Here is a 25,956-nt window from a genome sequence, read left to right as displayed (position 1 = left end):
GCTTACTTTTTCGTACCGAAGAGGTGTCCGAATCAGAGGTATCGCTAATTGTAAGCTGTCTCTTGCTTGACTTTTTCAGAATAGGCGTTTGTGTTTTTGATGAAGCCATTCGCGTTGCAGATGGGCCAGGTGCATCAGAGTTGGTCGATTGTGGCGCGTATTGGGAAATTGGACTTAATTGAAGAATTTGTGTTAAATCTGGCCGATTAATAAAAGCCTCATCGTGTTTTGGGTTTCTCTTCGGGTTTCTCATTTTCAGGGATCTGGCTACATTACTCGCGGTGGAAATACACGATCTGCCTGACGAAACTACACTAACATTGTCAGATTGTTTTCGGTTTCGCTTTATTTTCTTATCTCTATCTTATATATCTTATCTTTATCTTATTTCTTATCTGTATTTTTTCTTATTAGATCCCGCTTATGCTTATAAATTTTCTGTTCAATAGTCTTCTCGTTTATCTTTTTCGGCCGTCTATCGATATATTGTGTTAGATCAGTGTCCCGTTCCGCACGCGTACCCAATTTTGCAATGTCAGAATTTCTGACTCACACCTCCTGTCTGTTCGGCTCCTTGATTACGCTAGTTGTAGGACTCACTTTGCAAACTGTGCTCCCAGGTGCCAGTACTTCGTATAAGCTATCCAGGTTTTTCTTTTGTCTTTGGTTCTCCTGGAGTTTTCGAGCCAGTTTTACTTGGATGCTGCGTTCTGATCGGGGAATCGGTCTGAGAATTTCCTCCGGCTTAATCAGTCGTTGTTCCCCGTCGTTCCTTTTCTCTTGCTCGGCTCTGGCTTTAGAGCTCGCGGCACAAATGACGCGTTCGATTTCTGTGTCCGAACAGAGGGCCGTGTCTGCCCATTGTTCCTCTGACAGATATGATCGACCAGGAATCGTATCTTCGTCTAAGTAATATTTAATTATTGCTTTACAGTTAAGATTTTTACTATTACTTGTAGTAGTGATATTTGATATAGGTGTGTTACCTTTCCGACCAAAGTGTGCCTCAAAAGGTGCGGTGTTTATTGTTTTTTTTTGATATTCTTAGTCGTTGTATAATTGCTTTAGGTGAATTTTCTAAGTCAAATTTTTTATTTAATTGAGATTTCATGCAAGATAATTGACGTTTAATTGTTTGTATGATACGTTCTACTAACCCAATTGCTCTGTGATCATTTGCTGGTGCATAAATAGGTGTAATATAATTTTCTGTACAGAATGTTTCAAACTTTTTTCCTGTAAAACATCTAGCTTGATCTAATCTAATAGTTCTAGGTACTCCGTGGTGATATATAGATTTATTTAAAAATTTGATTACATTTGGGCCTGAAGCGTTATTTACTATTTCTGCTGTGGGGTATTTTGAATATCTATCTATACTTGTAATAAATTATTGTTCTATGCCTTTCTCGTTCAAAATTGGACCGCCAAAGTCTATTTGTATTTCATCATTTGGCTCATTACATTTTGGTAGAGGTGCTCATTTGCGGTGCGAAATCACTGATTTAAGGTTCTTGCCAATCTCCGAGCAGGCTTTGCACTCACTGGCTTTTGCCAGTAAATCTCTATGTATGTATGGCCACCAAATATTCTGTGCGAGAGATAGCATGGCAAAACTCCCGGGATGTGTAAAATGTTTATCCTCCAATACCGCGTCTTTAATTTTCTTTGGGATGGCTATCCGCTCATCCAAACACACACAGCCATGCTTGACACTCGAGTCACACCAATATGAAAAGAGATAGGGACTTATCTGTTGCAGTCGGTCTGGATCACTCCGAATAACGCAATCCCTCACCTCCTTGCGGATTGCATCCTTGCCTGTCAAGATGGCCAGGAACTTCTTGCTGAAAACTTTGTTCAGAGTCTCGGTGAACAATATGTCATCTGTCTCCTCAATCATGCTATCAGTAGGCGTTTCAGTGTTTGAGGTAGTGTTGGTTCCAGGCGTAGATGGGGTGGTATCCGAAAACGTCACCCTTGCTTTGGTTGGTATTGATTTGGATCGGGTAGCTTTGGCCTTTGACATTTTACTAATAGAGTTGACTGAATTATCCAAGATGGACAATTTATTTTATTTATTTACTGTGGAGTTATTTGTAGGTTGAATTTGGGCAAAAAGCGATTGATTCTTGTGCAAGTGGTATTTATATTTTGGAATTATTGTTTTCGCGCTAAATTTAGCGTTATTAGGTGGATTATTTGACTTAATACCATTAATGGGCTTTATTGGGGGGAATTTTTCAGAGTGTTCACATTCCTTACTGTCTGACATTTGCACCTCTTTTGCAGCAAATTTGTTAAGGGAATGTGAATTATTAACTTTACAGTTATTTGGTGCAAATTGGAATTTTGTAACTTTAAGTGGCATTTGCGATGCAAATGGATGTTTAAAAAACTGATTAGTTTTAGAAATAAAGAGTGTTAATTGCGTCGCGAATGGTGTTTTCGGTAGTAAAGAGAGTGATAGCGATGCAAATGCTTTATTGCGTATATGTGAATTAGTATTCGGTAATATAGGCAGTTGCGGCGCGAATGGCCATTTTAACTTGTGTGAAGGCCAATTTGAATTTAATATGCTATTAAATTTTTTAGTTGCGTTTTGTTTATTTGTAATCAGGTATTTCATAGATTCACGAAATTTTGAAATTGTTGCTACAACAAAGTGTTCGTCATATGTAGATATCTTTTTAGCTCTCGCATATGGATTCCTTGAGATATAATTAACGAGACCCATTTTTGCACCTGGCATATGTTCTATTGTGAAGTTGTACGGAAGTAGTCTGTCTATCCATCGTGATAATCGGCTGTTATACGATTTGTTTGATCTGTGCTCTTTGAGTATAGACAGTAGAGCTCTATGGTCTGTTACTACTGTAAAATTTTTCCCGTACAAATAATATTTAAAGTCTATTGAACAAACTATTCACAATAACTCCAATTCATTAACACTATAGCGTTCCTCAGTTGAATTGAGGATGCGTGACGCAAATGCTGTTGGTTTCCAGCCGTCTGGTGTATTTTGCTCAAATGTGGCTCCCAGTCCGGAACGAGAGGCATCACATTTGACTCGAACATCAAGTTTTGGGTTATAGTGACTATTTTGTGTGCTATTGGCAATTTTTTCTTTGATCAGATTGAAATGTGTTGTGTGCTCTTCTGTCCAGATAAACTTTACTGATTTTTTGAGATGTGGTTGAAGTGGGAGACATAATTTTGCAAGATGTGGTATGAATTTACCAATATAGTGTACTGACCCTAAGAATGATCTAAGGCGTTTTAGTGTCGTTGGTGGTGGTATTGTTAATATTGCCGCAGTTTTATTTTCTAGGGGTGAATTTCCAGTTTGTGTAAACTTATAGCCTAGCCATTCAATTTCAGTTTGTGCAAAATGACATTTCTGAAGATTAATTCTTAGATTGTCGTCATCTAGCTTTTTTAAACATTTGAAAACATATGCCAAATGGTCTGCTTCAGTTCCGGTACTGACGATTATAATATCGTCCATGAAAAAATACGTGTTTTGTAGGCCTAGAAGTGTATAGTTCATAGCTTTTTGAAATTCTGCCGGCATATCTGTAAGACCATAAAAACCAGTTTTTAATCTATATGTGCCAGTAGATTCTCCACAGATGCTGTTAAAATTACAGTGTTTTGCTGTGTCGTGGTGTAATTTTAATTGGCTATAGGCATACTTTAAGTCGAATGTGGTGAAATACGCTTGTTGACCATTTTGTGTGTTGGTAAGGTGCTGTGATATTGTATCAATTAGCATATCAATATTAAGCATTTGATATTTACTTTAATGTATGGCTTTATTTATTACTTTGGAATCTAATAGTTGATTGATAGTAGTAACTTTATTGATTGATTTTTCTTTACTGTGATAACGATGGGGGAAATGAAATGTTCGTCTGAGCAACTAGATAGTTTTTCGGTATGATTTTCAGTTTGTAATCTTTCTAATTCCTCCGACACTCTAGGTTGTAGATTTATCGGAACACGTCAACCTTTTGATGCTTTGCTGTAAACTTTTGATGAAACTTAGATTTCGCTAAAAGTGTTTTAGACAAACCAATTCTTGATACTATATGAGGAAATTGGGTCGCGATTGTCTCTTTAATTTTACGAGTAGAAGTATTAATGTTATTAACGCATTTACCATTTTCTGGTTGTTGTTGTACCACCGCAAGTCCAAGAGTTGTGCAAAGATCCCTCTCGATTATGTTTCTGTGCCCATCTTCTACCACAGTCAAGATTGCTGCTCTATATTTCCACTGATTGTAGGTTTTTGTGGTTTCCAAATGTCCAAGAACTTTTATGGTTCATTTGAAAAAGTTTTCAAGTTTCTTTTTTCTTTCGTGTCTGTCCACTTAGCAGATTTTGTGGTTTGGAGGACTTTTTCTGCCAAATTTTCCGTTATGATGCTAACTGCACTCCCAGAGTCGATCGTTGCGAGCGTCCTAATTTTCCCCAGTTGTACCTCTACATTTAGTGGTTCCAGTTGATGTACCGGGTCAGACGAAATCACCGCCACGTAATCATTGGAATCGCTGTCGTAGTTTGTGTCATAAACCTGTTCATACAGTTGTTGGTAACTTGTTATGTAATTGACAGATTTTTCATCATCACTCTTTTCGGGAGACTGGTCAATTTGATTGACGTTTGTTTGTTGTGCTTTCTGTGTTTGTCCCTGTGACTTTTTCGGTTTGCGACATTTTCTTGCGAAATGGCCGATGATGCCACAATTATTGCATTCTTTACCATTCGCGGGGCAAATCTGTTTATGATTATGCCTCCAACGAAGGCCACAATTCATACAAGTGCTTGTGTATTGGTAATTCTGAGGTACAGTTGCTTATCACGTGAAATCTCGCTTGGTTTGTTGAGCATTCGCGTTGCGATTGCGTAATTGGTGATTGTTGATTAAATTCACAGAGTTTGAGCCTGACATCAAATTCTGGTTTACCTTTTGTTTATTCTGCGCTCCCATCTCCGTTTATATAGCTATCTCCAGTGCTTTGGATGGCTCGACTGTTTCTTTCAACAGTTCTTTTTGAGTATCGTGATCAATCATATTTAATATGAATGCATCGCCAATCAGGGTAGTTTCTTCACTACCTAGAGTACAATTTTCCACTAATTCTATGAGACGACCATAGAAACTTTCAACAGACTCTCCTTTTTGCTGCTTACAGGAGTAGAAAACAAAGCGATCATAAGTTATGTTAGGAACTTTCGTGAAAGAATCCTCCATTGCCTGCCACAATTCTTTGAAAGGTTGTTTCTATGTTTGGAAGTGGGGGTGTTTACTCCTGAAAATTAGTCGTCCCTCCGTTCCAATACTCAAGTACAACAATGAAATCGTTTTTTGTTCGCAGATTCCCCACGGTTTATCTCCACACAAAGTCCCAATCACATCAACCTTTTTACAGCGATTTTGCCAGTTGATTATCAATTGTCGATTACGGATTCTCCGATCTCTTTCCGTCGCTTGTGTATGGTTTTCTACTGGTTCTTCATAAGTTGGTTCAGGCGGGTAAGTTACTATTGATGGAGGATTGTTTAACAGATTGTCTAATTGAATTCCCTCTTTAGCTAGTAGAGCCAATTTCCACTGTTGTGTCCAATTGTCCCACCTCAGAGGAGGTGTTGCTGTCGGTTTTTCCCAAAATGCCTCTATGTGAATTGGTGTCTTCTTCGAGTCCGCTGCTGACTGCGCCATGTTATACTCAATTTCGATGGATGGATCCAATTGAGTTGCGAATGCTTTTTTACAAATCGAAATGGGCAATTGCGCCGCAAGTGGCGAGCCAACTACTTATATCCGAATTTCTAATATCTAGAATGGTCAATCGCGGTGCGATTTGCACTTGTCAAAATTACTGAGCTTAATTGAGAAGCGTTTTGCAAGATTTAAATTAAACTGAATTCTAGGGTTGCAAATGGGAGACTGAAAGTTTAAGTGATTACAAATTAAGAAAAAGCTTGTTCAAATCAATCACGAACAAGGAAGTAACTTTAAGATTTGTTTATAGTAGGAACAAATGAATTTCCTGCATAGACAGTATGAACAGACATTACTTTACTAAAATGGGAGGAAGTAAACTTAACTGAAGTAAGAACAGCACTTGCCCTTCAAATGGAACTAAATAATGTAATTTGCACTAAATACGGACATTGATATATGAAGTGTATCCATTGCCGTATGACAAGCACAGAAAATGGTCACTATAACCCAAAACTTGATGTTATGCTCGAGTCAAATGTGATGCCTCTCGTTCCGGACTGGGAGCCGCATTGGAGCAAAATACACCAGACGGCTGGAAACCAATAGCATTCGCGTCACGATTCCTCAATTCAACAGAAGAACGCAATAGTGTTAATGAATTGAAGTTATTGGGAATAGTTTGGTCAATTGACTATTTTAAATACTATTGGTACGGGAAAAATTTTACAGTAGTAACAGACCATAGAGCTCTACTGTCTATACTCAAAGAGCACAGATCAAACAAATCGTATAACAGCCGATTATCAAGATGGATGGACTGACTACTTCCGTACAACTTCACAATAGAACATATGCCAGGTGCAAAAATGGGTCTCGTTGATTATATCTCAAGGAATCCATATGCGAGAGCTAAAAAGATATCTACATATGACGAACACTTTGTTGTAGCAACAATTTCAAAAATTCGTGATTCTATGAAATACCTGATTACAAATAAACAAAACGCAACTAAAAAATTTAATAGCATATTAAAGTCAAATTGGCCTTCACACAAGTTAAAATGGCCATTCGCGCCGCAACTGCCTACATTACCGAATACAAATTCACATATACGCAATAAAGCATTTGCATCGCAATCACTCTCTTTACTACCGAAAACACCATTCGCGACGCAATTAAAACTCACTAATTCCAAAACTAATCAGTATTTTAAACATCCATTTGCATCGCAAATGCCACTTAAATTTACAAAATTCCAATTTGCACCAAATAACTGTAAAGTTAATAAATCACATTCCATTAACAAATTTGCTGCAAAAGAGGTGCAAATGTCGGACAGTAAGGAATGTGAACACTGTGAACAATTCTCCCCAATAAAGCCCATTAATGGTATTAAGTCAAATACTCCACCTAATAACGCTAAATTTAGCGCGAAAACAAAAATTCCAAAATATAAATACCACTTGCACAAGAATCAATCGCTTTTTGCCCAATATCAACCTACAAATAACTCCACAGTAAATAAACAAAATAAATTCTCCATCTTGGATAATTCAGTCAACTCTATTAGTAAAATGTCGAAGGCCAAAGCTACCCGATCCATATCAACACCAACCAAAGCAAGGGTGACGTTTTCGGATACCACCCCATCTGCGCCTGGAACCAACACTACCTCAAACACGGAAACGCCTACTGGTAGCACAATTTAGGAGACAGATGATATATTGTTCACCGAGACTCTGAAACAAGTCTTCAGCAAGAAGTTCCTGGCCATCTTGACAGGCAAAGATGCAATCCTCAAGGAGGTGAGTTGCGTTATTCGGATTGATCCAGACCGACTGCAAGAGATAAGTCCCTATCTCTTTTCATACTGGCGGGACTTGAGTGTCAAGCATGGCGGTGTGTGTTTGGATGAGCGGATAGCCATCCCAAAGGCAATTAAAGACGCGGTATTGGAGGATATACATTCTACACATCAAGGAAGTTTTGCCATGCCATCTCTCGCACAGAACATTTGGTGGCCATACATACATAGAGATGTACTGGCAAAAGCCAGTGAGTGCAAAGCCTGCACGGAGATTGGTAAGAACCTTAAATCAGTGATTTCGCACCGCAAATGGGCACCTCTACCAAAAAGTAATGAGCCAAATGATGAAATACAAATAGACTTTGGCGGTCCAATTTTGAACGAGAAAGGCATAGAACAATAATTTATTACAAGTATAGATAGATATTCAAAATACCCCACAGCAGAAATAGTAAATAACGCTTCAGGCCCAAATGTAATCAAATTTTTAAATAAATATTTATATCACCACGGAGTACCTAGAACTATGAGATTAGATCAAGCTAGATGTTTTACAGGAAAAAAGTTTGAAACATTCTGTACAGAAAATAATATTACACCTATTTATGCACCAGCAAATTATCACAGAGCAATTGGGTTAGTAGTACGTATCATTCAAACAATTAAACGTCAACTATCTTGCATGAAATCTCAATTAAATCAACAATTTGACTTAAAAAATTCACTTAAAGCAATAATACAACGAATAAGAACATCAAAACAAAAAACAATAAACACCACACCATTTGAGACACACTTTGGTTGGAAATGTAACACACCTATATCAAATATCACTACTGCATCTAATAGTAAAAACCTTAACTATAATACAATAATTAAAAATTATTTAGACAAAGATACGATTCCGGTTCGATCATATCTGTCAGAGGAACAATGGGCAGACACGGCCCTCTGTTCGGACACAAAAATCAAACGCGTCATTTGTGCCGCGAGTTCTAAAGCCAGAGCTGGGCAAGAGAAAAGGAACGATGGGGAACAACGACTGATTAAGTCGGAGGGAATTTCCAGACCAATTCCCTGCTCAGAACGCAGCATCCAAGTAAAACTGGCTCGAAAACTCCAGGAGAACCAAAGACAAAAGAAAAACCTGAATAGCTTATACGAAGTACTGGCACCTGGGAGCACAGTTTGCAAAGTGAGTCCTACAACTAGCGTAATCAAGGAGCCGAACAGACAGGAGGTGCGAGTCAGAAATTCTGACATTTCAAAATTCGGTACGCGTGCGGAACGGGACACTGATCTAATACAATATATCGATAGACGGCCGAAAAAGATAAACGAGAAGACTATTGAACAGAAAATTTATAAACATGAGCGGGATCTAATAAGAAAAAATACAGGAGATAAGAAAATAAAGCGAAACCGAAAACAATCTGACGATGTTAGTGTAGTTTCGTCAGGCAGATCGTGTATTTCCTCTGCGAGTAATGTAGCCAGATCCCTGAAAATGAGAATCCCGAAGAGAAACCCAAAACACGATGAAGCTTTTATTAATCGGCCAGATTTAACACAAATTCTTCAATTAAGTCCAATTTCCCAATACGCGCCACAATCGACCAACTCTGATGCACCTGGCCCATCTGCAACGCGAATGGCTTCATCAAAAACACAAACGCCTATTCTGAAAAAGTCAAGCAAGAGACAGCTTACAATTAGCGATACCTCTGATTCGGACACCTCTTCGGTTCGAAAAAGTAAGCGAACGCTGAAAAAGAAGACGTCTCAAACTATCGTAGAAAAAGTCAGGAATACCGAAGGTTACTCTGAAAATGAGCCTCAGGACATTGGAAAAATTTCTACAAGAAGCTCAATAGAATGGACAGAGGACCCTCAAAATTTGCCTACGAAGATGACTGTACTCCAAGCAGAAAATAAAGAAAATTGTGATACAGAATAAACATTATCAAACTTCATATATTTTATTTATTATTTAATATTTTCTTATATAGTAACCGGTGAATAATTAGTAATTTTATGATTTTATTTTCGTAATTCTGTTTTCTCTCAAAGAGGGGGAAATGTCATACGGCAATGGATACACTTCATATATCCATGACCGTATTTAGTGCAAATTACATTATTTAGTTCCATTTAAAGGGCAAGTGCTGTTCTTACTTCAGTTAAGTTTACCTCCTCCCATTTTAGTAAAGTAATGTCTGTTCATACTGTCTATGCAGGAAATTCATTTGTTCCTACTATAAACAAATCTTAAAGTTACTTCCTTGTTCGTGATTGATTTGAACAAGCTTTTTCTTAATTTGTAATCACTTAAACTTTCAGTCTCCCATTTGCAACCCTAGAATTCAGTTTAATTTAAATCTTGCAAAACGCTTCTCAATTAAGCTCAGTAATTTTGACAAGTGCAAATCGCACCGCGATTGACCATTCTAGATATTAGCAATTCGGATATAAGTAGTTGGCTCGCCACTTGCGGCGCAATTGCCCATTTCGATTCGTAATAAAGCATTCGCAACTCAATTGGATCCATTCATCGCAATTGAGTATAACAAGGGAAACTCTGTAACTTCCCGGCCCCACTCATCCATGTTTTTGTCTTAAATATCTTCCGAATGAGGAAGAGGTAGAAAAATTCCAAGAATTCACATTTCGTTCAAAAAATATGGTGATTAAATAGTGTATGAATGTAAGATAAAGCGAAAATATACGTTTATTCTTTTGAAAAAGGTTAATTTCAAAGATTTGAGCGCTATTAGACACCAGCAAAAAAATAAACAAGTTCATTTATGCTTCCATAAGCAGCCATTGTTACCTGTTATTTCTTAGAATATGTTGGACGACTAAACAGAGAACGACAAAATACAGGTAAAATTTCAATCAAATTTTGCGAGAAAACGATGTGGAAGCCTAAAACCGTGATTTAATCACTAAAAGTATAAAAGATATTCAACTAACGGTCAAATATACAAAAAATTATATGGAAAACTCGTGTTATCAAACTCAATTAACAAAAATTTCAAAAGTTGAACCGCAGTGAGACCTTTTTTTGTTACATTGGGGAAAAATAAGCCTTCTTTTTGAGAAAAAACTGAAAGTTCACAGAATTAGGAGTAAAAAAGTTTCTTTTTTCAGAAAGGAGGACAAACGGCTCGGGAGGGAGAGACCGTGTTTTCAATCCCCGTACGGAACTTTATTTTTACACTTGGCTCAAATCTGACCATTAAAAAATCAGACTCAACGCAAGTCTGACAGGTCAAAAAAGTGACATGAATCAGTCTATGGTTCAGTAATGATGAGGAATTGCATTTATACTGACCCAGTACTGAAAAGCACTTGGATTTAGGTACGGGTTCCGGCTCCTCGTCAAAATTTTGTCATTAATGTGCTAAAATAATACAAATGATTTGAAAATATATCGGGCAAGTTAACAAATGTGAAAGGGGGAGATATATCTCGCTTTCGTCTTCTTCTTCTTCTTCTTCTTCTTCTTCTTCTTCTTTTTCTTCTTCTTCTCTGCAATAGATTCGTTAGAGACACTGATCAAGGATGACATTTCTTCTCAATAGAATTAGTAAATTCTCGTGTAACTTTTTAAGAGAAACCAGTTAGAAAAGTCAATTTTTAACTTAGCCAGATTGTTCTCCCAGAGCAGACTCGCACTGAGCCAGAGATATCTAGTTCACGATTTTTACTATTGCCGTGGTCTGGTCATTCACTTTTTACCCCCTGTCACGAAAAAAAATTGGATGAAAAAATGGAAAAATTACCATCTGGAAATACTAAGCCAAAAATTCAGATGATGGATTTTCTATGGGCAGTGTACATTTTTACACCCCGCAAAGCTAGACCTGAATCGTCTGGGTAGAATCTGATCGAGCACGCAACCTAATTCATTTTACTACTAATAAAGGTGTTTGCATAAACTTTTTGCGTTGGCTGTTTTGAAAAGAAATTGTTTACCAATTTCAATTTGCTGCCAAAAAAGGGCAGATTAAGGAATCGCGAAATCTATGCTACAGACCTCGTGGCCTGAATTCTGCATTCGCACTTTTTAGAAAAAAAACTTACACAATTTAATTACACGCATTCGAATTTAGTTAGGCTTGTTGCGGAACTCAATTACCGGATATTTCAACTGGATTCCGATCTCGGAAGTAACGCTTTTCGGATTTTGCAAGATTTTAACTTGCCAATTTTAACTCTAATTCATATACCATAAAAAATTCATTATTGATTTAAAAAAAATGAAAATTGATTGTTGAGATCTTGCAGCACTTTTACTTCGACAGAACTCTTGTTTTAATTGACAAAAAGAAATAATAACAACGTTAACGAAATATTAATTGCGAGAACATATTTATTTCAGATGCATGTTCGTCTGAGAAAATGCAAAACAAAGTTAGAAAATAAAATGAAAACGGATGAAACAATAGGTGCTGCTGCTAGCTTCTATTAACTTAGTCTTTTTTACGTATAAAATTCTAAATTTATAATTTGCAAGTTACTAGGTTTTAAAATTCATAGTTGATGTTGATAACTAAATCAGCAGTACTCCTTGAAAAAGCAATTCATCAACTCAGAGAGCAGCATAGTTGCATTTGGATACAAAAAATCGAGTTTTTACTTTGACCCATCGAACCCAACAAAATGGTGTTTTCAATTTATTTACGTTTATCGATTTACGTTTGAGCTGTACCTAATTTCAATTCGAGTGCAAAAACAAATCAATTTCAAATCAAGTTTATGTAACTAAACAGCCAAGGTTGAGTCGACAAAGAGACTTTTTCTAGTTCTAGCTAAACATTTTAGTTTAGAACTAAAATATACTAAACTTGATAATTTTAATAATATTTTTATATTACTAATATTCTAAACTAATATTTAGAACTAAATATTTTTCTAGCTGAACATATTCTGCGTTCACTCCGCCTCCTCGTGGGATTGTCGAAGCAAAAACTATTGTTGAACAAGCGGCTTAGTGATAAAATTAGTTTAATCTCTTTTTTTTATGTTTTGTCATTAATTGAGTCCGGCTTTTATTTTTAATATTTAATCAATTTTGCTGGTATCTTACCTGGTAAAAATGAACCTCGCGTTATGATTTTTAAATGCCATGATTACGTTGCATAAGTTTGGCGCGAAAAGTACACTATGAGGTTTTTGTGGAAAACAGAGGCAAAATTGTCAATCAAAATAAATTCCAGATTTTTTTTACTAATTAAAAAACAACTTAGAAATCAAATTTTCTCACGAGCCACCGACAAAAGTGTCAGATCTGTGTTTGTATCTGCAATTGCTGATGCGAGGGCTGTTAACGCAAGAGCCGAAAATTTAGACTTTCTCCAATTTATGTACTCTAATTGACTCCTTGTTAAGAACACTCGTCGACAACAGTGACGAATTCGAGCAACGCTGCGCAGGTTTGCGCAGAAAAAAATAAGATTGGCGCTATCTTGGTTGTAAAACTCTAAAATTAGCTAAGAAAAGGGTTAGGAAATAACGTTCTCGTCTCATTCTGTTCGATCAGGGTCCATTAATTTGCATTAATTTGAATGGTTTTCTTGCAAGATTCTTGTACGACGAATGGTTATCTTGCAAGATCATGCAAGATAGCCATTCGAAGTCGACTCGGGACGTCACAATTCGACTTTTTTTTCAGCTTTCATGTCGTTGGTGGCCGACCTGTGAATGACATTGCCCTGCTATACCTCACAACACCTGCACTTCGGGTAAATGAACCCCGTTTAAACCTGTGCCATCTTAATCATCCCATCGGAACCCGACTGGTCGCTTCTGGAATGGGCTCTCTATCACGCACGGGCGTCAATTTGCCCAACCGGCTTCAGCAATCGTATTTAATTGAGATTCCTCACTTGCCGACCAGGACAAACCCTACAGTTGAACCCGTTGAATGCCCTGAAAACAGTATTTGCACTGAATCTATAACGATTGGTGGTGGTTTGGGTAAATTTGACGATGGGGGGCCGTTGTTTGCAATAACTTGTTTATTTGGGTATAATATTCCATGTTTATATGGTGTAGCTAGCTACACATTAATGGACCCCGTACTCGTTGAAAATCTTGCCAGTGTTTTTACAAGTGTTCCTGATAACCATCTATGGATTATTTCAAAACTCGCTTTGTTTTAAAAATCAATTACTGAACACTGATTTATATATTAACGAGTTTTGAACATATTTGAATCTTGGCTTACCCAGGTCGAGGTGGCCAGACCGAAGTGACCCCTGATCAGACAAGTTTCGAGCGCACACATGTTCCCGGTGCGCTCGAATTACATGGTCTGGAAAAGGCTTCGAGCGCACTTTTGTCTGGACAATGGTCTGGAACTTGTCTGATCAGAGGTCACTTTGGTCTGGGACGGTCTGATCAGAGGCAGTTTTAAGCGCACACTAGTCTGATCAGAGGCCAATTCAAGCGCACACTAGTCTGACCAGAGACCAATTCGAGCGAAATTTTTTTCAAGTTATTTTTGTTTTCTTACTTACTTTTGTTGTCTCGGGTAAGAGTCATCAATAAAACAGCATTCTGATCGGAACTTCATCATAAAATCTGATGGGTTTGATCAGAACCAAGGGGTCCAGCTGATAACAACTGCCGGTCCCCTCAAGAAAAGATTTTCTATCAAAGTAGATCAAGACGTTTTTATGCAGAGCTGTCTAAGTTCATTTTTTCAGTTAAAAGCATAAAAAAATGGCATACTCAGTATTTTTTTGATCATTTTTTTTCGATTTACTTTCATTAACAGTACTTTCAGGATTAGTTTTTTGTTAGTTGAATATAAGATTGATAAAATGATAGATGAAATGGATATATTATAACGATATTGAGAGATTTGTTCATGTTCAAAATCATTCTTTGATCAGACTATTTCGAGCGCACTTTTGTCTGATCAGAGGTGATTTCGACCGCACTTTAGTCTGGGACAATATCTCGAGCGCACTTTAGTCTGGACAATGGTCTGGAACTCGTCTGGCCAACGGTCTGGAACTTGTCTGATCAGGAGTCACTTCGGTCTGGAACTCGTCTAATCAGAGGCGGCTTCGAGCGCACTTCGAGCACACAATGATCTTCGAGCGCATACTCGTCTGATCAGTGGTCACTTCGGCCTGGGACGGTCTGATCAGAGGTCCCACTTGTCTGGGACGGTCTGATCAGAGGCGATTTCGAGCGCGACGTCAACCTGCACTCTAAAAAACGTGCAGGTAAATTTACCTAAAAATGCAGGTAAATTTACCTGAACTGTGCATGTATTTTGGCGTTCCTGCACAGTACCTGCACGGTACCTGCACGGTACCTGCACGTACCTGCAAATGCAGGTATTTTTACCTGAAATGTGCATGTAGTCCCCCTGCACATTTTACCTGCAATTTACCTGAACAGTAAAAATTTTAGGTAATTTTACCTGCACAATTTACCTTAAATTTGCAGGTAATTTACCCTTACAGTGAGGGTACTGTAAGGGTAAATTACCTGCAAATTTAAGGTAAATCGTGCAGGTAAAATTACCTAAAATTTTTACTGTTCAAGTGAATTGCAGGTAAAATGTGCAGGGGGACTACATGCCCATTTCAGGTAAAATTACCTAAATTTGCAGGTACGTGCAGGTACCGTGCAGGTACTGTGCAGGAACGCCAAAATACATGCACAGTTCAGGTAAATTTACCTGCATTTTTAGGTAAATTTACCTGCACGTTTTGTCGTGGGAGGAACAGGGTTTGAGCAGGGAAGGATGCAAAATTTGTCTCAGCTTTTGCATGGGCCTCTTGAGCTTCCCTGACAAACAGAGACGGTGCATTGATCTCCAGAAGGAGTTCACCAGACTCTGTCAGCCAGGGAAAAAAACAGAGACCCGAAAACTGCTAAGACACGGGGCATCCAAAATGCTCAATAATAGGAATAAGTGTGAACAAGGCGCGGGGTTGGGCAAAAGGGTGAGTACACAAAAGGGTGGGGTAATGCACAAGAAGAAAAGGGCAGATAAAGGGGAGGCACAAGGTGGGGTGGGAAACGCATAGGAAAAAAACGGAAAAGAGCAGAGCACAAAAATACCTGATAAAAACTCAAAAAAGTTAAAAAAAAACACAAAAACAAAATCAAAAACGCAGAGGCGACAAAAAACGACGAAGACGAACCCAGCAAACAAAAACCAGCCAGAGAAACAAAAGAGGGGAAAATATGGTTAAAAAAATTGAAATCGTGCGAGAGACAGAAAAGTTGTTGTAGTTTTAGCTTCGTGCAAAGTAGAAAAATGCAAGCCAAAAAATTCACAAAAACAAGGACCAAATTAATCAAAAGAGAACCAATGCGTTCGTATGGAACAACAGAAAGAATTGGGGAGAATGAACAAACCACTGTAAGCGCTCAGAAAAACGCCATATTTTCATCACAGCGCTTCTATGGATTAGAAAAATTATTTAGAAACACAACTGCACGCGGTCAACAAATCTATGTTTTCATCACAGCGCTTCTGAGGGCAAACAACAAAGGACGACAAGGAGTAACAACAATTGAAAAAGCTAACTATTTTAGGCTAAAAGACAAGACAAAATTGGCAAACAAACAATAATAAAATTGACAAAAATAAAAGGCTCATTAGGACAAAAGATGTGAGAAAGATAAAAAAAAAGCAAGCCGAACAACCAAATTGAGACAGATTTAAATTCAATAAGGGCTTAAAAACCAATGATCACCATTGCGCTCCTCAACAACAACAAAAAAAACTGAGGCCACAATGAACAAACCACAGTAAGCGCTCAGAAAAACGCCATATTTTCTTCACAGCGCTTCTATGGATTAAAAAAGAATTGAGAGAAGAAACAACTGTATGCGCTCAAAAACCTCAATGTTTTTATCACAGCGTTTCCATCGACAAACAACAAAGGACGACAAGGTATGACAACAAATGAAAAACCTAACTATTTTAGGCTAAAAAGCAATACAAAAACGACAAACAAACAACAATAAAACTATTTTAGGCTGAAAGATTAGACAAAATTGACAAACAAAAAAAGAGACAAGAAAAGGCCCCTAAGGACACAATAGATGTGAGAAAGCCAAATCGAGCAAGCCGAACAATCAAATTGAGACAGATTTAAATTCAATAAGGGCTAAAAAAACCAATGATTACCATTGCGCTCCTATGGAACAACAGAAAGAACTGAGGACAATGAACAAACCACTGTAAGCGCTCAGAAAAACACCATATTTTCTTCACAGCGCTTCTATGAATTCAAATAAAAAATTAGAGAAGAAACACAACTCTACGCGCTCAAAAAAACTCAATTTTTTCATCACAGCGCTTCTATGGACAAACAACAAAGGATGACAAAGAATAACAACAAACGAAAAACCTAACTATTTCAGGCTAAAAGACTAGACAAAATCGACAAATAAACAAGAATAAAAACGAGAAAAAGAAAAAGCTCATTAGGACAAAATAAATGTGAAAAAGACAAATCAAGCAAGCGGAACAACCATATCAAGACAGATATAAAATCAATGAGGGCTAAAAAAACCCATGATCATCAATGCGCTTCTATGGGATAACAGAAAGAGCTGACGACAATGAACAAACCACTGTAAGCGCTCAGAAAAACGCCATATTTTCTTCACAGCGCTTTTTTGGATTAGAAAAAAAATTTAGAGAAGAAACAAAACTATGCGCGCTCACAAAACCTCAATGTTTTTATCACAGCGCTTCTATGTACAAACAACAAGGGATGACAAGGAATAACAACAAAGAGAAACCTTACTATTTTAGGCTGAAAGACAAGACAAAATTGACAAACAACAATAAAAATGACTTGAGAAAAAAGCTCATATGGACACAATAGATGTGAGAAAGAAAAGTCAAGCAGGCCGAACAATCAAATCGAGACAGATTTAAATTCCATAAGGACTAAAAAACCAATGATCGTCAATACTCTTCTATGGTACATCAAAAAGAACTCAGGACAACAAACATACCACTGTAAGCGCTCAGAAAAACATCAAATTTTCTTCACAGCGCTTCTATGGATAAGAAAAAAAGTTTAGAAAAGAAGTATAACTGTGCGCGCTCAAAAAACCTCAATGTTTTTATCACAACGCTTCTATGGACAAACAACAAAGGATGACAAAGAACAACAACAAATGAAAAACCTAACTATTTTAGTCTAAAAGACGAGACAACATCGACAAATAAACAAGAATAAAAATGAGACCAAAAGCTCATTAGGACACAATAAATGTGAGAAAGACAAATCAAGCAAGCGGAACAACCATATCGAGACAGATATAAAATCAATGAGGGCTAAAAACCCATGATCATCAATGCGCTTCTATGGAACAACAGAAAGAACTGACGATAATGAACAAACCACTGTAGGCGCTCAGAAAAACGACATGTTTTCTTCACAGCGCTTCTTTGGGTTAGAAAAAGAATTTAGAGAAGAAACACAACTGTGCGCGCTCAAAAGACCTCAATGTATTCATCACAGCGCTTCTATGAAAATACAACAAAGGATGACAAAGAATAACAACAAAGGAGAACCTAACTATTTTAGGCTAAAAGACAAGCAAAAAATCGACAAACAAACAACAACAAAAATGATCAGAAACGACTCATTAGGACACAAGAGATGTGAGTAACACAAATCAAGCAAGCCGAACAATCAAATCGAGACAGATTTAAATTCAATAAGAGCTATGAAAAACCAATGATCACCAATGCGCTCCTATGGAACAACAGAAAGAACTGAGGACAATGAACAAACCACTGTAGGCGCTACAAAAAATTCATTTTCATTGCAGCACTTCCAAAGAACATTGAAAAAGAGATAATAACAACAAAAAACATATAATAGTGTCTTGAATTCAATCAACGTATTTTATTTGAGGATTTGAGCAAACCAGAACACCTTCAAATGTCTGAGAGCTCGTACCTCGTCTCACCCCTAATCTGACAGGAACAAGTAGGAAATAGAAGTAAATTAAATAATAAATCAAGTTTGCATGAGAAAGTGGTCCCAGCTTTTGAAGCAAATAAAATCATCAAAATGAAGTAATATGAACAAATAAAATGTTTTTAGAAGAGTAAATTGTCAAATTGTTGTAGGAACTAACATTCAGCCGAAAGTGGTTAAGCCCAAAACGAAATCCCAATTCGCAATAAACCGGTATGCTGTAGAGCAAAACACCGTTTGACATGACGAATTTTCGAACTATGAAACAAAATAATGGCTTAAGGAACTAAAATTCCTTTTGATAACGAATGCTTTATATATAGCACATCTATAGAACAAAGCAAACAGAAGAATGAAAATGAAGTTAAATGAATGTGAGTAATAAATGCGGTATGGTTAAAGGAACAAAGCGGCTCATGGAGAAGACAATGCTAATAAAGATAGAGCATAGTTAATTTGGTTGCAGGAATAAAGGAACTTAACCAGTAACGGGTATGCTGAAAAGCAAAACACCCATTGACAACAAACAGTATGCTGTAGAGCAAAACACTGTTTGCAATGATTAATCTAATTAAAAGACCATGCTGTGCAGCAAAACGGCCCGGATATCAATATTCCTGCAACTCAAAAAACCCAGGGGTGACCAACATTAATTAAAAATACTTGATAAATGTTCACCAATACATGTAGCAAAGAACCAAAGAATAAACTCGACACTTAATCGTTAAATATTTTCGAATACGTTAGGGTTCTTTATGAGATAAGCACTGGACAGGTAGTAAAAGTAGTAAAGCGAGTTAAGTTAAATGACAATCAGAGCAATTACTTAGTAATTTGAAAGGAGGAAAGCAGTATATAGATGACAAAAGTGCACATGACGCTTATTTTAAAATGGTGAGCTGCGGATGGATAGCAAGTAACAAAAGATAATGCAATCTGGTTAATACGCAAAGATGAACTGATCTGTGACCTGTTAACTAAATTAGACAAAAAGAAAATCCACTTTGCAGTGAAATATTTAAATGCAATCAAGCAGCTAAAAATAGTTAATTTTTTTTCAGAAAGACCTTACTTGCTTTGATTTATCAATCAAAGCAAGGGAGAGTAATTATGAAAAAATATAAAAGCGAATCAGAACTACTTCTAGAATGTAAACAAGAATATAAAAGAATGTAAACAAAGATTAGGGGTGAGACAGTTTAAAAAAAAACGTGAGAGAACAGACTATAAACATCTGTTATTGAAGCAAACTATGAGATGAGCAGACCACTGTTTCTATAATAGATAAACAGATGCAATTATGATTGTTTTTTAAGCCGACAGCACAAAAGTAAATGATTGGAGAGAATATTAAAATCTGAAGATTTGTTAAGAAGTTTTGTTAAAGTAAAAGCATAATAAATCAAGCGTTAAATTTAGAGAAACAGTATTATTGTTAGCAGTAAATAAAATGAACAACGCACAAGTAAAGTGAACACAATGCAACACCATGATCAACACCAATTAAAGACATGAAAAACTAAATGTCTAAGCTAAGAAGCGAAATAAAGTTAAGCTAAATTAAAGTGAACGAGATTTTTTTTGTGTTTTTTTTTAAATTTTCTAAAGCAAATTATTAATTTCTAATTAGTTAAACATAACGTAACGTGAAGATAAGACATGTTATAAACGCTGTTTGAGCTAAAAGGCATAAGCTTGAATAAAATCAAGATTTTTTTGTGTTTTTTTATTTTCTAAAGCAAATTATTAATTCATTATCAGAGAACACACTATAAACATCTGTTATTGAGTCACATTATGACACATGCACACATTAGTTTCTAAAGCAGATAAGCAAGTCCGATTACTAAGAGTTGTTTAGCAATAGCACAAGAGCAAATCAATGAGGACATGCATCAGCTAAATTAAATACAAGATATTTTTTGATTTGTTCGGAACTTTTCTAAAAAGATAAAATCTGATTAATAAAAGTTGTTTAACAACAGCACAAAAGCAATTGATCGGATAGAATAATAGTGGGAGACTAGTTGAGAAGATCCGTTTAAATTAAATAAAAGCATACTAATTCAAGCGCTAAATTTATTGAAGAAACAATATGAGAAGTTTTTCGGATGTTTTCTTTTGACGTAACAATTTAGAAGTTAAAAAGGGATCATTAGGATTACTGCTGTAGTCAATAACACATGCCTTGCGAATGATGTGATCACAACACTTACACAGCACTTTAGCGAACAGACCAAGATATTTTTTTATCAAAATGATAGATTGCAGAGTCTCTCCTAAAGTGACACCTCGAGACCCAGGATGAAGTCGAATGATATTCATTCGGAAAATTAGATCTCAGCATATCATTAAACTTGACTAATTTAGCAACATTATCCTTTTTCAAATGGTCACCCCTGGGGAATAACTGCAAAAAGAACACAACTTGCTGTGGTCTTTTAGCGGGCAAATGCAATAGGAAGTTTTTTAAGTTTTTTAACATGTCATCTTCTGCAGTTGAATTTAGATCAATACCAACTAAGCCAACTATTATGAAACGAAAATGAGCAACTTTGTGGAGTATTTCTCAAAGGTGAGATATCTTAGCACCTCCTTTTACATGAAGCTCAAAAAGATGCGCGTACGGTTTCAAAATTTCATAATGACTGCAGCTTTTGAAACAATCGCGCATATTTGAGTCACCAATGAAACAAATTTTCTGAGTTAGCTCCATTCCATTGTCAATTTGTTGCGCAAGACGTATACTGTAGTCTAAAGTCTTTTCGTCTGTTCTCATGATACCACATCTGAAGTCCGGGTCCATTCCTCAAAACAAACAAAAAAATCATTAAAAAGTATTAAAAAAGCAAGAGCTGAGAAATTTCAAAATCCATCCCAAACATGTCAAAAAAAACAGGCGCATAATAAAACAAAAGAACGAAAATTTTTTTGAAAAGAGCGAAAAATAACAAAAAAGTCCGACCTAAAAAAAACATACCACGTATTTAACGTTTTACTCAGACACAATTGAGTCAAACATTTCTGCAAAGTTATTGAAACGCAGTTTATGCCGCAAACAAATACGCAAAAAAGAACAACCAGGGACAAAACAAGAGTGTCGAGAAAGTGGATGAAAGTCGAAGAGGTCGCGGTAAGGAACAACGGTTTTATCTGGCAAATTTTGTTTGCTAATAGTATAGGATCTTGAACTTGAGTCAAAAATTTTGACAACAGTCCGCTCACATATGAAATAAACTTGACTTCGACTGACAACAAAAAAAATGACTAACTCGAATATAGGCATGCTATCAGATGATACAGAACTTATTAGGACATCATTCGTACTATACCTTGTCCCCCTTATCACAGCGTGTTTCGAAACTAACGCTTCGTCGCAACCAAAAAAATTTTTGTAATCAAAATCAGAGTCAAAAACAATTGAAAGATGTTTTACTGAAGAGCCTGGAAAATCATGTTTTTTGAAAGGTGGTGAATGACGCCAATCATTAAACTGGCAATCTTGATGTCGCAAACTTAAACTCTTACATATGTTTTTAAAATTACATATATTATGGGTCAATCTTTTAAAAAATTGATGTTTTCTCTCATAACGAAGCACACTCTGATAAACAAAAGGACCGGAAGCGCGTAAAACATTTGGGTAGTGTATGAGGCGATGTTGTTTGAAGACTACACTTGAATCAGGAAACAGCTCCACGAACAACGATAAGTGTTCATCTAAAACAGAAGGTGTTCGTAAGGTGAGCAGTGTAAAAAAAATCAGGGAAATGAAAAACACCAACGGATAAGAACAGCAAGAATGCTGTAGTCTGCTTCGCTGAAAGATGGGCTCTTGGTACGCAACCAAGTCGAAGTATTCAAGCAAAAAAATCCAGATGTCATTCCCACATGGAACGAGGTCGTGGACAAGCAACGGCAAGAAGCGGTAAAGTGTAAACATCTGGTCGTATTTTTTTTCAGAGTCTTTGCTGTTTTCTCTTTGATTCTAAAAAAATATCAAAAAATCTCAGAAAAAGATTACCTAACATTTATTAAAAGAAAACAATTAACCTCTCTTCGGTAAATTCCGATGGTTTACCGTCCACGTCGCGGCCCTAGTCGAAATTGTTTAATCGTTCATTTAATTCCTCTAATGTGAAGAAACCGGAAACAAAAATTAGGTTGTGTGAAACAATTTTAACTGTGTGCATTAGGCCACCCTGGAAAATATCATGGTGCAAATCGGCCGTAAAATTTTTATAGGGGTCAAAAAAACTTGTTTCTAGACTGCATAAATTTTTTACCCCCGAACCTTTTACAGCAACATCATTTCGGCATGTCTCAGGTGTTCTATGTTTTGCAACATTCTCTTCGAAAACCGAGGCAAAATCAGACTGCGGCGTAGTACACTTTTCGCAACACGAACCCTTAGAAAAGCTTTCGACAAATCCAAAAACAGCATGACAGGCAAGATTATCAGCAACAAAGTTCATGTTTTTCCCCATAAGCTTCAGTTCATGTCCAGCGTTTGTAGTTACGTTAATACCTGTCTCCAACTTTCTCAGGTCATTCCTTATTTTACTAAGCACGTTTTTAAAACCGAAAGATTTTACATCAAGGTATGGTACCAAAGCAACTACAAAAGTGAATTTCATATCAGACAAAATCCAGGGTGGTAAGTTTTTCAAATTCCAAAAAAGCAACCAATTTTATGAGTAGTAGTTCTCGATCCAATGGGGTTCACGGGCTCAATTTCATCAAAGTAAAGCTGCAAAGATATACGGAAAACTATTTCACCATCGTTACCGCGGGCAAACGTATCAACATCTGCTATTGCTGTGCTATTTGTTTCCAGTTTACCTTTTGTTTGCATACCATCAAAAAGGGTGCCAGACTTACTGAGAGTGTGGAGAAACTGGACGTAAGCTAAAAAAAACGTTGAAAATTTCATCGTGAACTAGCACGACATTTTTTTACACCTCTGCTATTGAAATAAACTGACCGCAACGTTCAACTTCTTTATAGCGTGGAACGCCATTAACATTCTTAATTTCGAACTGTGTGCCAAAAAAAAGATCCTCAGGACTAACAAAACATGACTCCTTTGTAAGAACACGAAGCAATTGATATTGACTTTTCGGCGATTCTTCAACAGAACAAGACTCAAGCAATTTTTTAAAAGTTTCGTTTTCTGAAACCTCTGGAATTTCAGTTTGTATTTTTAGAGCGATAACTTAACAGTCTCAATAAGATCATTAGTGATATTTTCAGCAGCAGATGCAAAAGCGAAGCATTGGTTCCATGTTGACGCCGAATTTCTTAAACTATGCAATAGAATATCTGTAGACGAAGACTTGAAATTTAACATTTTGAGCCTAGAGTCGAAGTCATTGACACCTAAACTAGAAATTTCTTCGTTCGGATCATCCTCTTCTAATTCATGGTCTAACATTTGTCCACCTAACACTTCCTGATCCTTTTCACTTGCGACAGGTTGTGCGCTCTTATGAATATCTCTTACATGTCTGCGGAGTCGAAATAAGCTACTGAACTCTCTCGAACAAAAACAGCAAAAAAGAGTAGAGGAAGATCCATGGGCATTACTCATATGAAAATGATAATTTAGAAGCGTTAAACCATCATATTTAAATGCAGGTTGCTTACAAGTAAAAATTTCCAATTGCTGAAGCGAATAAAAAAACCTATCACGCGGCCAGTTGTATATAGTCACCGGTTTAGAAAGGTTCTCTGTTGGTAACAACATTGGAAGCGACTGAGAACAAAAAGGAAAGTCCGGAACAGTTGTGTCATCAGAAACAGGAGTGTTGACAATAGATTTTACAGCAACTTTTGCTGCTTTTTTATTTGAAAACGTAGATTTACATCTCACAGGCTCCGCGACAGGATCTAAATTAAAACCGTCTGTTGAACCAACAACTGAGTCTTCTGAAACTTCTAAAGCCAATTTGCGGCGTCTCTCTACGGAGAATTGATAGATGTGTTCGCGCATGTGAGATGCAAACCTTGTGAAACTTGCGAAGTCTCGAGCGCAAAGCGGACAAATAAACACCGCTTCTAGTTTATGATTCTTAGTTAAGTGGGGGATGAACGAATTTGAATCTAACAGAACAGAGCCTGTCTGACAAAGCTCGCAAAATACTTCAAATAGTTTATTGTCACATGAAAAAGGGATCTCCTTTTGAGTTTTGATGCGCTGCGACGACCTAGCTTTGCCTACTAAATTATCCATATCTTCACTGTTATCAGCTTCCGTTTCTGCAGGAAAACCTGAAACATGGGAAACGTGGGTCTCATTTGTAATAGCGTTTGTCATGCTATTATTTTCAACCAAGACATTATCAGCAATTTCTGATCCATTGACGTCCTCGGTATTATAAGACTCAGCATTTCTTGATGCATTGATCTGAACATTTTCATACACTTGATTTTCAGCGTCATCCAAAACACTGGAAACAATTACTTTTGATAATCCACTTCTTGTTTTGCTACTGCATAAAATTGCATGGTCTATATTAACCTGTCTGGATACATGATGACTTACATGAGGGCATAAGCAGTACTGATTATTCTCACCAAAAAAACCTTTCCCATAAAAAATTGTTAATTATTCTCCCGTCTCAATAGAAATGCATACTGATAGAAAAACCACACCTTTTTTTCCTTTAATCTGCTTGTATTTGCAGTTTGACCTGCAGGAATGATTCACGAAAGATAGTGGACCTTGAAGTGAATAAGAAACTTTATTAATGTTGACTACTGAGAAGTTCAATTTGAAATCTATGTTTTCAGGACAGGATGCCAGAACACCATGCAATCCAGGAATAATCTCTCCAACTTGGAAATTGTTTTTGCCACAACTTTATAACCACAATATCCACGACTTGAGTCTTCACTAAATCTAAGATCTTTTTCATACGAAACAAAATTAAGAGAAACCTGATACAGTTCATCCATATACTTATGCAGAGCTGATTTTGACGAGCAACGAATTCTTTCATCATTCCCTATTGCTCTGTGACTTCTGGCCCCATCACTGTCCACATACTTTTCCAGCAAAACCCAGTCAGTACTCGCAACTTCGTAGTACTCTTGAACCATGTGCTCAATTTCTGAGAAATTTGCCATTTCAGATCTGAAGAAGAGGTTCATGAAGACCCTGTGAGTCGGAGTTAAAGCTATAAGAATTGACCTCTTCTTCAAGTACCAAATTTTGTGTTCATTTTAAACAAAAATCAGAAAGCAGAACATTACAACACTCAATGGAAGCAGTTTTAGTAGCAACAGTAGATGCATTCAATACAACCCAATCCAACGTTTTTAAGTTAGCGGTAGGCTATCAATTAGTTTTCTTTGTCAATTTCAACGTTATTCAATTGACGTACAAATGCGTCAACTTGAGTTGGTACGGTTCCGCCCATAATTTTTGTAGAGAA

General features: G+C 36.8%; 1 protein-coding gene across 1 annotated transcript in view; it reads left to right on the top strand.

Annotated features, from left to right (window-relative positions):
• Window positions 1–25,348, top strand: part of LOC142353410 (chymotrypsin-2-like) — a 36,988-nt gene extending 11,640 nt beyond the window's left edge. Inside the window, exons 3-5 of the mRNA XM_075405642.1 lie at window positions 13,216–13,621; window positions 22,192–22,263; window positions 25,313–25,348. Of these exons, the coding sequence (XP_075261757.1) occupies window positions 13,216–13,621; window positions 22,192–22,263; window positions 25,313–25,348 (514 nt within the window). The remainder of the gene's footprint in view (window positions 1–13,215; window positions 13,622–22,191; window positions 22,264–25,312) is intronic.
• The last annotated feature ends 608 nt before the right edge of the window (window positions 25,349–25,956 follow it).

The sequence above is a fragment of the Convolutriloba macropyga genome, chromosome 14, assembly GCF_964194025.1.
Source record: "Convolutriloba macropyga chromosome 14, txConMacr16.3, whole genome shotgun sequence".
NCBI classification, from domain to species: Eukaryota; Metazoa; Xenacoelomorpha; order Acoela; family Convolutidae; genus Convolutriloba; species Convolutriloba macropyga.
This window is presented reverse-complemented; position numbering and strand designations above follow the sequence as displayed.